This window comes from Colius striatus, chromosome 2 (assembly GCF_028858725.1).
Source record: "Colius striatus isolate bColStr4 chromosome 2, bColStr4.1.hap1, whole genome shotgun sequence".
Taxonomy (NCBI): Eukaryota; Metazoa; Chordata; class Aves; order Coliiformes; family Coliidae; genus Colius; species Colius striatus.
In genome coordinates, this window is record NC_084760.1 from 112,101,038 (window position 1) to 112,115,646 (window position 14,609).

General features: G+C 40.1%; 1 protein-coding gene across 5 annotated transcripts in view; it reads right to left on the reverse strand.

The window, feature by feature from the left end:
* PELI1 (pellino E3 ubiquitin protein ligase 1) overlaps window positions 1-14,609 on the reverse strand; it is a 44,659-nt gene that overhangs the window by 8,437 nt on the left and 21,613 nt on the right. For 4 of the 5 annotated variants that reach the window (XM_061989177.1, XM_061989178.1, XM_061989176.1 and 1 more), the window contains exons 3-4: window positions 1,336-1,480; window positions 125-254 (exon numbers count right to left, since the gene is read on the reverse strand). In XM_061989177.1, coding sequence (XP_061845161.1) covers window positions 125-254; window positions 1,336-1,480 — 275 coding nt within the window. Of the gene's footprint in view, window positions 1-124; window positions 255-1,335; window positions 1,481-8,974; window positions 9,114-14,609 lie in introns of those variants that run through there. The other variant, XM_061989180.1, reaches the window with a different exon arrangement.

Consider the following 14,609-nt stretch of genomic DNA (forward strand, 5'->3'; position numbering starts at 1 on the left):
TCTTTCTGCAGTTAGAACTTCATGCTTTTTACATCATTTCATCTCAGCATAACAGCATTGACTTCACTGAACTCTTTTGACAGCAACAGAAGAATTAAGGCTGAACCAGACAAATGGAGCTTACCTTTGCTGCTTGAGGGGTACAGGCAATATGCACAGTACTAGGTTTCACCCCATTTGCCTTGGGCCTTTTAAATAAGGCAAATCTACTTTTTCTTCTTCCTCTATCTCCATTTGGGAGAGACCCATTGTACCTATCAAAAAACACAGGAAAATAACAAAGTCCATCTTCCTATCTTACTTGTCTTCTTGTGACATACAGATCCACTAGAACTTCCATTCTAAGCACAAAGTCTTTTTAATTAGTAAGGTATTAAGAATTACAGATTTCCAATTAACCACACTTAAATCTGAGAACTGATAAACAACATATTGAAACTTGCCCACAGAATTACAGCATGTACACACAAAGCTTGTAGGGCAAGGAATGCCACCTGGATTAATCTCAAAGCTACTATTTGACAAGCAAAAGAAGCTCAGGTCCCAAATGTGAAAATAAGTAAGGTTATATGCCTATCTGTAGCTTTATCTTTAAATGATGTGTTCACACTGCAAACAGAACATTCTAAATACTAACCAATCCTAAGTGGAGAACTAGTACTTTAGAGATCTTTGATTGAAATGAATATCTGTAAAACACATAAATGCTGCTCTTCGAGACTCCAATTTAACCTATTAGAAAATCCTCTCACTTTGAACATATCAACACAAACAAGTCAGATGGCATACTTGCTTTATTAAAATCTTCTGCTTGCACTTGGATATTACAGTCTCTTACTATGTTCCTAAAAAATTCCTTTTATTTTACTTCAAATTTGAGGCCCTAGGGAACCTCTCCTTCCACATTACCACAGTCAGTCATCTGTCTTGGCCCAACCTGGAACCAACTGGGAAACTCTTCATAAATTGTCTTTGTTTGTCATGAAATGCTTCCCTGGGAAGTACACAAGAGCTGAAAATCAACTCAAGTGTTGAGAGCCCTACCTCCAAGCTCACACTGTCACCAAGAAATATGCATTCCGCAGTGCAACATTCCAGTATACGACATTTAAGGCCTAGTTGCTCCTGAAGAAGACAGTGCTCTCTCTATTCCCTCCCAAACATGAGATCAGCTACCAAAGAAAAACTTCAGTCACACACTCACTAGATACAATGCACAAGAGAGAGTTCAGGTGATAAGTTGTGGGCCCATCTCACAGCAAACTGCATTTTATCTGCTTTAAGAGCACCCTGAAATTCTACCTTCGTTCTTACTTCCAACCAAGATACACTTACCCTAATACAATCAATTCACCATATTTGACTGGTGCTTTTGATGGATGATTTTCTTGATCAGGAGAAAACATGAGCTTAGCTAATGACTTCTTCTCAAAGTTCAGGTCTCTGATCAAGAGTTGTGGCACACTTTTTTCATTATTTCCTGTGAAAACAAAGATAAAAAAATTAAGTGTAAGAGAACAGACTCAAATCCATCAATTATACAAACCCACACACTCATCAGAATTATGTTTTCCATAGTTTGGATTAGCCTGAAATAGTTTTTTAATTATAGATATCAACCCACATCATTTAAGATTGAATTGCCTGTAAGAACTACCAGATCACCAAAAAACCCCCACCCAAACCCCACAACCACATGTAGAAAATCCCAGTATAGCCTTAATAAAACATGCCATAGTAATTTTCCTTCATGCTAATTTTCAGTATAAATGGTATATAGTTTAATTATTTAGCAGGTCTGGTTCAGCTATCAAGGAGAGCCAGGTAAGGATTAATTTTAAAGAAAAAAACAGCACAACAAAACAAGACTAGTCCATTGGTTAGCAAGGTAGAAGTTTTCAGGGAACATATCTAATTCAGAAGTTTCCAAGAAACTTCTGGACTTGCAGATGGAAGGAAGTCATATAACAATTTGATAGTGAGTCTACCATACAAGTTTGAGGTGTGCAATGTGATCTCTCATGTTTAACCAGAGACAGAAGTGATAGAAACAGCTGTCTGAAGATTTCCTGAGAGAATTTCATATCATTCTTAATGAGAACAGTCTTTTGTTACACTTCTGCTTTGAGGAACAGTTCACACTGGTATTTTTTACAGCTTCTCATCAGTAACATTTTCAGATACATCTGACCTACTCAAACCACCTCTGACCTTCCTATAGACAAAGCCTACCCAACAGAGCATTTGCTCGATGAAGAATAAAGCTGATGCTAGGCTGTTTGAAGCTCTGACAGAAATAAGAACATTCCTTGGTCCTTTCTCACCTGTAATCAGCTCACAGAACTCTCACAAAACTCAATATGCTCCTTTGTGCTTTCTTATGTGCTATCCCACATATTTGTGAGGGCTTCACACAAATACATCTTAGTGGCCTACAAACTTTTGCTGCCATGCCTCCGAACACAACCAGGAAGCTAAATCAAAACTTCTGTCTCCTTCCATTTCTCATTAGCTGCTGTAGAAAAGTGCTTTATACCGATCCAACAGTCTCCATCTCTCACACAGCAACACCAAGAGCAGCATAGGAAGGTACAAAGCTGTATCGTTTGCTCTGAAGAATTACATTGCTGACACATGTGTAGCAGTAACTTCTCTGGGACAGTGAAGGTACTCACTGGTCTAGCTGAGGCCCAAAGTTTTGCCTTTCAAAGTCTAAAATGAAGAATTTGAAGTTATCACATGAAAGCATGACCTTAAACTCCATTCATACCAGTCACGTAACACATAGAAGTGGAAATGGTCCCATTTGATAAATGGACTCCCACAACATTAACAGTGTTCACAACTTTCACATTTGCTAGGGCCATTTGGGATTTTCCTTGCCTCCTGCCATCACCACCCAGCCTTGGAGACCACGCCACCAGTCCTCTGAAACCATGTGCCTTGTAAGACACTGCAGAGGTAACTTACTGACATTATTACTGAACTTATCTAGCTCCTAGCATTTAATAGGGCTTAGTTCTCTGGCCACATTTCCTTTCTGAAGTATTTCTACTTAAAAAGTGAGTATAAATCTTAATTATTTATCTGTACATAAAAATAAGGATATAAATGTATTTAATTTTTACTGTAAACTTCAGCATTTCTTTTGCTTTAAGATTTTTGCATTACAGTTCCTTATATATTTGTCCTCTAAAACCAGCTCCTCATGTTTTAATCTCCTTCCCAAATGATTAATCTATTTTCTACTTGATTATTGATCTCCTCAGCAGCCTTTCTTCTGCAAGTCAGTCTTCTCCACATACCACTAATTTCAGCTTAGCCATTGGGATGCTTCATGTTTCTCTGCTAGAATACATAATGGTTGTCCTTTGAATTGACATTTAGCAACTCAGAAGAAATACTGCTGTGAAATCTATAGCACCACCCATTAAGAAATAGCATAGGACTAGTAAATGCCATGGCAGGGGGGAAAAAGAAAAAAAATGAGTGCTGAGCAGTTCATCCCAGTGAAAAATTTCAGGGAAAGCTAAAAAAAAAAATTAAATCTCCCAGTCAGAGTCAGCTTCTGAGTCTCATTAAAAGTAATTCCACATCAACAGTTGAAGGAACCCCTGCTTTAAAGAGTTATCTGACCGGGTGGCCCGTGTCCTCTTCTTAAGAGAGACCTGAGCAGAAACCATAACAGTGACCAGTTTCAAGTGACAGACTTCAGCAATGCAAGAACTAGAAAGTCTTAGTAGAAAGAAAAAAGTATCCCACATGTAACGCTCAGCTCTCCCTTAATGCTAAACTATTTTTTGTTTCGTATTTAAAGAAATCCACACAAGTTTATTTTGGGACCAGCACATATGATGGAAACCCACTTATTTGACTTGAGGAAGGTTCAAGAGTTAGAAATCGAGAGCTATCATTAGCAGAAGAGCTTGCTCACACATTTTCAAAAGTATGGCTTGAATATTAGAACTTGATTTTTAAAATGAAAACACATCTCAGAACCTTTATGAGCTACACATGCCACTTTCACAACTACTAAGACCACCTAGTTAGCATCAACTCAAGCACAAAATTCAGCACCCCTAAAAAAATAATTACTACAACATACATGTTTTAGGAATGGAAACCCAGTTTCTCGACAGCGTTCTTTTTCTTCAGTATTCACTTGAGTCACAGAAAGCAAAGACTACTATGGCACAAAGCAAGCCACAGACTTCCTATTACTTTCAAGTGGAAAAGCCGTATCATTGTACTCCTCCTCACATTCAAACACTAGTTTCTGAACCTAGGAACAAACTGTTCACTGGGAAGATCTCACAAACTATGCTTCAGAGTAAATGAAGAGTTTAAGAGTTTGCCCACTTCCACTGAATATGTCATGTTCAGCAGAGGGACAGAGATATAGTAAATTTTGGTTTGTCTTGTACTATGAGCTTTAGCTTAACAGCTATCCCTAAGCACTCAGCTGCCTTGTCTGATCATGAGACTCATACATGACTAGTCTTGGGTGCCTTCCACAGAAAGTCTTCAGATCTTGTCTGAACTAAGGCACAGCACCTGGTGAATAAGTTCTCTCTTTCTTAGACAAGAAGAGCTTTTGGAATTGCAGCAAGAACAGCAGCATATTAATGGTTAAAACAGGGCAGGGGGAGGGGAGAACATAAATTCAATGAGCCCAAGCAGAGATTCATTAAACACTCGGCTGTGAGCTAAAAATACTAGAATAAAAGTCTCTTTGTAATAAATTACCATCATTTTCTAAACACAGAGCCAGCATTATAGGCTGCTAGCAACGGTAGCTAGCGCCAGACTAGCCCTTTTCTAAAATGCTGCATAAAAACCTGACTTTCCCAGTATAAAAAGAAGTCCTCTGTCAAGGAGTATATTAAAATAAAAATATGCTGATTCAGGTGAAAAAAATTGGACTTCCCCACCCCTGTTTTTTAATATTATCTTCCTTATGTGCTATACCTCTAGCTTGTAAGATTTGGAATTTTGGGGAGGCTTTTAGAAATCAAGCACAAGACAGCTCATGTACCGATGTTTTTATTTTTTACACACTTTGCTATTTGTAGTTCTCCATTTACTATCCTTGCAGTTCTCATATCCAGCTCTTCCCTCAGCAAATTTCTGTTAAATTGGGGAAGGGATAGGGAAAAAAAAAATACACCCCTGTCCTTCTGACAGGCATGCAGTGACAGGACAAGAGGCAACAAACAAGCAACAATATGGAAAATCACAATTAGCTATCAGGGAAAAACAACAATCCAGAGGGCATGTGGGATTCTCCATTCTTGGAGACATTTAAACCTCAGCTGAATGCAGCCCTGAACAACCTTATCTAAGGCAGTCCAGCCCCACTCTGAGTAGAACTGGACCAGACAACGCTCCAACCTGAATATAGGAATAGAATTAATTTTAGGAAGCCACATAATTTTATGCAGCAACTGATGCATGCACCTTGGGTGCACTTTTGATCAGTTAGACATGAATTCTGAGCAACTCCATTGGCAACTAAACAAAATTTTATCCTTACCCTCTTAAGACTTAAACATTACTGTCTATAGCTTTATTTGGATTTAAAGCCCCATACTGTTCTTCAAAGAATTCACATTGAATAGTGCATTCCTTGTGTTTCAGCAGGTAAAGACTCAAATTTGCCAACGTCCATTTTCACGTTTATGCTCTTTAGCAGTCCTGTTTCCACCAGCAATCTTGTGATTGCAAGATAAGAAACCGAACTCCTCTGAACACATGCACAGTATTTCAGTGTTGCGTGTTCTCTTCTGTGGTTATGTCTCACCCCTTCCAAGGCAAAAATCTTGATTTACAGATTTAAAGGACCAGAATATCAAAGTCACTGTGAGACACAAAGGATCTATGCTGAATACTAGTCTCTCAAGATGAAGACATTTGCAAGCAAGAAGAAGGAAGAGGTGATAAGCAATGAGAGACTGAAGTAAAAAACCCCACAACCCAAAGTAATTCCCAGCAGGCTGTAATTTTGTTTGATTACAAGTCCCCATAAAGTCCAGTTTGCCAGATTTCACAAAAAACATCAGTGATGTTATTGTTGACCTCCACCGGTGCAAGCAACAAGCAATCAGCTCCTTGCATCACTGTGGTTCTGCAAGCTGAGACTAAGATTGAGAAATCCCTTTCTTCTACATGATGATTCAGTCATCACTGGAAAGTTATTATCTTTTAACTGTTTTTCCTAAGAAGCTTTTTGGAAGCTTTTATTAAACTAGTTTTTACTCAAGCAATCACCTGGGTAAAAGAACACACAGAAAAGTCTGTTTATCAACCATAGTTTTCACACTTCCTCCAGTTTCCAGTTAAATACAAGCTCATCTTCCCTTCATACACATCTGGAACTTTAAGTTCAGCAGTTTCTATATTCCACTTTCAAGATTAGGTAGATTCTGGCTACAGCTTGCTTCGTTCACTACAGACACAAAGAAAAGCTACAGCAATGCAGGTGTTAAAATATTCAAATTGCACTATCACTTTAGACCAGTAGCCCCATTTAACCTAAGGAAGAAGAATTAACTTTCTTCTTTCTAGAAAACAGGAGTTTTTCAGCACCAAAAAGAAAAAAAAAAAAGGTAAGCCTTGGGAGCATGGAAGATCAGTCCAGTTTTATGCTTATTCTTTCCTTAGTCTACACCATTTGCCTTTTATTACCTCTGAATAAACTTAGTCATCCACTATACACACAAGAATATTATATGAAAGCAATGAAAGTAAGTCAAGGCCAAGCTCTGAAATGAGCAAACAGTGTCATCTGCACAGGATACCACACGTGAAACAGCGCAAACAACTATCTACTGCTATACTTTAAGAACATCTTTAAAATCTCAGTAGAGAACAGAATGAAAGCATCTTTTTACCACAGACATGTGCCATTAGTAGGCTGGTCATCCGGGAAACAAGTCATGCAAGAGTCACAGCACACACACAATAAAGCAACATGTCGCCTGTAGACACTTTCAAAATGGTATTAACTTGATACCCAAAAGCAAACCTATTGCTTTGCACCAGGGCTACAGCTAACGTTTTCTGTTTAAGCAGCAGTAGTTATAGTTGGATTGGCATCCAGTGTCCTACTTCAAGTTCTGTTTCAACTTCAGAAGCAAGCCTGAGCAGTTCTCAGCAGTTTTAGGCAAGTCAGGAACAGTGCTGGGAGGACACGCAATCTTGTTCAACGAACAAGGAAAGCGTTTTAGAATGAGACTTCTATTATAGGCACCTGTATGAAAACATGTACTTCATGATCTCTAAAGGTCCCTTCCAACCTCTACCATTCTATGATTCTATGACACTACTCAAAAATAGCATTTCTGTTCAGAGGACAGAAAAAAATCATCTAAGGATAGGGGTCTGATTTCAATCAGACCTCTGCTAACTTCGGTCCTGTTATTCTGAACTGCTGTCAATGGGATGAGAATGTGGCTGAGTGTATTAAAACTGAAAGATTTATGTAACAGCTGATGATCCACTCCAACAGACTGGCAAAAACGAATTCTGACAATATTCCCCTGGAAAAAAAAAACCCTATTCCAGTATTTTTTACAGTTAGAAAATAAAAAAGTAACAGCTGATCCTCTCCTGAGGAAACCACGATAGCCTCCTACAGGTTATAATGATGTAATTCAGACTGCGTGTGGGAAGCTGAAAACATTTGTCTTTTAGCACAAAGTGTCTATTTTAAAGCTGTCATCGCAATATTATCTATAACCTTAATTAGCTGAGAAAGTTCTTCACCAGTTAAACTGCTACATTTACATGCAGTCTACACCCCCTTACCACCCGTGTCCTCCACGTCATCTTTCGGATATACCAGTGACGATGCGCACGACCTCGCACGAGGCAAAGCTCCTCTGCTGACAGCCCCTGCAGCACGAGGACCAAATGCCACAGGTTGTACTTGCTCAGTCAGCTGAGCTACCTGGGAAAGTTATTCACGTGTACATCGGTTGTTACTACCCACTCTAGGTTTGATTAAAAAGGGATAGGTTTGATTTCATATTCAGGTTATCAATGAAGATTGTTTATATCACCTGTAATGCATGAAGCCATAAAACAACAGGCCAGAGGCATGACAGTAGAACAATATAAGGTGTTTGCTAGCCATAGCACTACCTATTTTTATCTTGAGGAAGTGCCTTGGAAAAACACAAGCAGGAAAACAACAAACTTTTCCCATATTGTACAAAGTACATTTCTGATACAGAACTTCGCAGTCAGGATCCTTTAAAATTATCTTCTTTACTGCCTTCAGACAAATTACACAGCATTACCTTAAAAACAAGCAGTCCTAACTGTCCAAAAGCTTCTTATGCTTTGATGACCGAGGCCGGGGAGACCTACTGTCTGAAACACTTGAACTAGAATACACAGCTGAGTACCCTGTGCTCGCGGGAAACCACAATGACTTCTTGTTCTACAGATCTGAACGTTACCGTGTTGCTTTTTATGAGCCTCTGACCTCCAGATGAAGCAGTGTATGTACCAAAGTATCAGCTAAATAGGCGTCTGTATTACACCAAAGCCTTCTTCACATACTATACTGTGGCATTTTGCAAAAATAAGAATTACAGTTACATTTAAAGCCTTTTTTTTTTGGTGGAGACAACTCAAATATTTAATAGCCTTATGAGAAACTCCCCTTGGTGTGATTTTGCTAAGCAACAATGACAGCTTCAAGGCATCTTGCTCTGCACCCTACAAATGGGAAACGACTGATGCTTCTTACAAACAAGAAGCAATTATTATACTATGCACTCTGTCTGTCCTATTTTAGGTGGAAGAGCAGCCTGCAGACACACTGCCTGTTCATAGATTCCCTTTCAACTACACGACTGAACTATCTTTCAACTTCTCACTAAAAAACTGCAACCAAGGCGGCTTTTAGAAGAGAGACTGAAACAATACAACACCAGGAGGGAAAAGTGATGGCATGCAGAGTACTTACCAGTATCTTTTTGTCCTTTCAGTACTTCCACACAGCAGAGAAGAAACAATCCACCTCTTCGGTCTCATTTAAAACCAGCTGAAATCCACCAACTCCTTTAAAACCCCCAGCAACTGCCAGACTGAGTGCCTCTGCTCTCTGTGCTTTTACTTAAGCAGTGGGTAGTGCCTTCTGACTAAAGAGGGGCTGGCTCTGCCTTGCGTAAGCTAGGTAAACACCACTGCGCCACGCGCCATTGGCTGGAGTCAGAGTCTGCATCCCGCTCCCCGCTCCACAAATTCATCCATCTCTGGCCTCAAAAAGGAAAAGAGGAAGTGAAGGGTGTGTTGAGAACGATCTTGCAGCCCAATTTCCTGGCAGCTTTTGTGGATGAGGTTCTCGGAGAAACGTCGATCTATTTCCTTCTCTGCTTCTCTTACATAACTGTACCCATGCATGCTATACCTTCTTTCTTCTTCTATTTCTTTTCTAATCATAATTTATTAACCCAGCTAGTTTTCCTCACCTCCCACACAAAAAGTGATTTCTTCATACAGTTAAGATTTAAACCAGCAGAAACTCTTCAGGCATTGCTATCCCTGTTCTCACTAATACTACAGAACTGGAGACCCGATACACCTGCAGACACCACCAGTGTGTACTGGACTCCCATGGCCAGTGATGCTCCAACAGCTCATTTCTGTAGGATGCATGTTTAGAAAGGCAAATCTGCATGTACTAGCTTCTCAGCTCATTCCTTATTCCACTAACATTAAAATCACTGCATCAAGACAGCAGATAGGGTAATTTAAATGTCTGAGCCATAAAAGGGTGATCAAGTTCCCACAGCTTCCAAGTTACCATCTCTTAAAATGCATCATGCAAATACTCCCAGGTTGCTGCAAGCATATGACACAGTAGCCTAATCTTTGTATCAAGTTTTACATCACAGTTGTAGTGGGCCAAGGAGGTGTGAGTGGTTACCCTGACTCAGGCAATGTATATGCAGGCTGACACTTGAGATCAAGCTCTACAGGTGACTACTGCTCCCCGCTTCTGTTGCTCCTTCCTTGAGACTCGCCACCTTAATTTTGCAAGCACATCTTTATGGATTGGTTTCCCTGATCTATCCATGCTTTTATAAGTCAGTTTAACTTATTTGGTTGTTTTTTCATCTGGATCTGTCTCCCAGTTCAGCTCACGCACGGCCACGCAGTCGTACCAGCAGAACCGAAGGCGGGAAGGCAGGGGTATTACTCAGCAGCACTCAAATGCTGCCGAATGAGCTTTTTGTTCATGATGACATAACACAGCATGAGTTGCAGCTCTGCACAACTCAGACTCACTGCTGAAAATGTGGCAAATGCATACCTGTTTTTTCTCCCCTCAACCTGTACTCCACAGCCAATCTTTCCCCAAGTAATATCGTAAGGCTGTCCTGTTACAGGATCTCGTCATCTACCTGAAAACTCAACTGCAGAACACCTTGCCTGCCATAGGATATTCTGGACAACACAAGTACCCATAGGCTGCTAAGCACAAAGATATCCCTTTGCTCCATGAAGTGACTGAGTCACAGCTGCTAAACACTGAGAAGTGCCTGGATAAACATCAGTGCACAGGTGTTCTCGGCTTCACTCTTCTTCTGGTCACCAAAAAACCTCATGCTATTGAATACTGATCTGAGATAGAATGGTCATTATCACAGCTATCAGATTGATAAACTAGTAAAGGGCTTAAGGGAAAAAAAACCCAAAACAACACACAAAACTCAACTATTTTAACACAAATCGTTTTTCTTATCTGCTTGGGGGTTTATTCTGTAAATCCTCAGTTTCACAATCAGTTGAGGAGATAAAAACCTTCTGAATCAATCAGTAAAGCTAGAGACTCATCAAGTCACATCTTGAGATTAAAGTTGAAGCTTCTTCCCTGCCAAAAATCAACAGCCTCACACTGCTGGCATGTGAACCTAGCTTTTCCAATGATAACTTGGCAGAACCTTAAAATGGCACCTTTTACTGCAGTAGAAGAGTCACCCAATCCCACCTCCCCCGTTATCTTCAAGTATTTTATACTGAGCCCTGGCCTATACAAGGTCAGTAGCTTTAATGCTGTTTTAATTAGGGCTAAAGGTTTGGGTTTGTGGCTGGTTTGTTTAGATTTTTGGGGGGTTTTTTAAAAGGAGAAAACTACATGAGGACTGTATTAATATCAACACAGAGATAAAGCAACAAGAGCACAAAAGGTTCTGTGTATTCAGGTATTTAACTGTAGTGATAAGTTACATCAGTATGACCACTCACAGTTGCATTACTGTTCTCACACAAGCCCTAACACTTGAGTTGCACTGTGTCAGAAGCTTAAGTTCTGCTTTTCAGAACGAATGACTAATTTGCTTCTAGAGTTCCTTTATTTTCCCATTTTACAGATGACACTGTTCACAGTCCAGGTTTAATAAGCGTGTGGATTACTTTATGCTGCAGCCACTCTGAGTGAGCAACTGCAGGTGGATATGCCTTTCTACTGCCCAACCCAGCCTTCCACAGATAACAACCCTTATCTCTACCTGCCTTCATATCTATGGTATTCTGCAGCACAGTCTCCTGCTCTCAGGCAAATATACCACATAATGCCCTTTTCATAGCTAATGGTGTCCCATTTCAAAGGAATTTTTTGAGGGTTTATGTTGCCACTTAGCCACACAGCTATGCGTCTGCCTCTGAATCTCACCCTTCTGAGACTGAACCACTTTGTTTCTCTGTCCATGTTTACTCACAGCTATGCTCTACTCATCTGTTCTTGTGTCAACATTGTCTTTTATTAAGAGGACAGTTTAATGATTTCTACTCCACACAAGAACGACCCTCTGCCTTGAAGACTAGAGGCAAATGTCTCAAGCATGCTGTCGCTAGGCAAGCTATCAGACTTTTCCTGGAGCAGAGATGCTGTCGACCATGCCAGACTAAAACAATGAAATTCGTAGCCCAAGATATCACTGCTAATTTCATGAAGTGATGCTTAACTGCAGGGGAGGTTCTTTCCTTGAAGTTGTTCAAGAAATAAAGGGCTGTATCGTCATGTTCTTCTACCTGACTCACAAGCGATGCAGTATAGTTTGATATAATTACGTGATTTCACATGACATTCAAAATGAGCTTTGAGGAGGAAAGCATTTCTAGCTGTATCAGTTAAAAACACAGCCTTGCAGATAGGGACAAAGGGCAATGCTGTGACCTCTGGTATGCAGAGAGCCGAGAAGTCTGAATGGCAAGCTCTTGATACTAGAGTTGATCAGCGGATGACTGCTGGATTTCAAGACGGACATTTTAAACATGTCTGTTGATAATTTTATTTAGCAAAACAGGCAAGGAATGGAATAAAACCCTCACACAGCAAAAGTACTTGAAATTGCTGCAGACAGGCTACAGAGGAACAGAGACTAAAGGAAACATTGAGAAAGAGCAAAAATGTGGAAGACTACAATCTGTTACTGTCCCAAGGGGGAAGTGTATTTGTATACTCAATACTGAAGGCTGAACACGGACTATACACCACCTTAACTCTATTTCCCATTAAGTCAGTGGCTGAACTCTGATCAAAGCAAATGATATTAAAAAAAGATGAATATTTCACACATTACAAAGTATTAACACTTTTGGGAAGGTCCCAGAAGGTTAACCTCAGGTACATGAGGGAAGAAGGATGGAGAGAATTACTGACTTGCCAGCCCTGTTAATCTTTCATTGTGTTATGTCACATGTAATCTCTGCAAGGAGTTCCCATGTTACACAGTTAATAAAGTCATACTAGAGTGTTTTAAGGAGATTGGGGGGGGGGAAGACAGTCTGAAGCCAAGAACATGCTAATTAGAGTACACAATAGAAATGTTAATCAAATAATCTGCAGGAAGAGGAGGAGGGAAGGAAATGACCTAATCCCCTGCCTACTGTGTGCTGCCTTGTGGCAAGAAGAAAAGTCTTGTAAGGGCTGAGCAAACAAAAGTCCATTGTTAAAGCTAGAGCTTTCAGAAAAGAACACTTCTCTGCATCTCAAGTTTCTGTAACATGAAAGGCAGATGGTACTTTATGAACTCTTTCACACTGACCACTTCTGGAAGGGGTAAGAGAGGCTAATTAGATTTGCAGGACACCTGAGTAAAAAGAAAACCTAAGTGGAACCTCAAGATCTTAAGGCACAGCATATTGTCCTTCCAAGAGATTTGCCAACTCTAAAATGTCTGTCATCCAACCACCATGGTGATCCTTAAGCAACTCGTTGCTGAAGCTGCGGTAGCCTAGTTACAGAGAGGCAACAAATCATCATGTTGCAGAGGCACTTCCCGTGACACAAATCTGATGAGCATTTCTTACAAAGTCCTATTCCACCCTTAGATCCTTCTCTGTCTTCTCCTCAGGTACACCAGGGAAGCCCTTCTATTCAAGGACAGCATGTTACCATCAATGCTTATCCCACCCTGCAGACCAAAAAAAAAACTCCCAATTGGTCCTCTGTTTTCAGTTTGATCTCTGCTTTAGTAAGCACATATAGCTTTCAGCACTGTATTAACTCAGTATTATGAACTTCCTAGGGAAGAGACCCCCATCAAGAAAAATGCACATAAAATTTCTGATCTTTGGACTGAGCACACGTTTCAAAATGAACCTTACTATGAGCTGACGGAAACTCAGGCGGGAATAAAGAAGTCCGTACAGGACAGCACAACCACTGATTCTTAACATGCTGTGGCATTTCCAAGAAGCCGAGTCAATTCCTTTCCTCAAAAGGGACTTCACAGAACCACAGGATAATTCAGGAGGTCATTTACTCCAACCTCCTGAAAGCAGGAGTTGGTTTCCCAAATATCAAACTGTTACTACAGAAGACAGGGATCTTTAGGTATGAAACAGCCTCTCATGTTGCAGGTTCTCTCAAGAAACATGAAAGCAGTACTGAATGCTGGAGAACTGCAGATGACAAGCAGGCTTGTAGACCAGTCTGGAACACCATGTTTGTTCTCAGCCTTCCTGTGACTGCTTGATTCAACATTCGCTTAAAATACAATAATTGGCAAAAATTACTGCAGAGAGCTTGCTGTAGCCACACCAAAGATTGTTTGGGCTGATTAAACACTTCAAAGGGTGAGATCCACAACATACCCCGTGTTTTATAACAGCTTCACAAGAGAAATGTGTCCCAATAAGCAGTTCAGCAGCGACACTACAGAATCCTATTCACAGAAATCGTTGTCCAAGTTAAGACACTGAGTTGCTCTTAAGACAGTCCTTCACTTGGCTTCTCAAGAACAGTGTGAAGCATCAGATATGTTAAATTCCAAAAAAAATCCAAGACAGAGGATGACAGGTAAAGCATCATTCTCAAGAAAACAGTTGTTTTCCAAAAGGTCTAAATGATATAAACCATCTAAGTCAGAAACATGAAGATGTAGTTGTACCAGACTTCTTTCCAAGACAGTAAATTCGTGTTTCCCAGGCACTTGGAAACAGTTATTGTAAAAAAATATTTTAAAGTTCTCCAAGAACATTGCTGGATCTTAAAAACTCTGCAAGTCAAATAGCCTACATGAAAGTTCAATTAACCTAGGCTATGGACAAACATTTCTTAAAAAAAACCTTTTTAGATGTAGTTCTGCTTT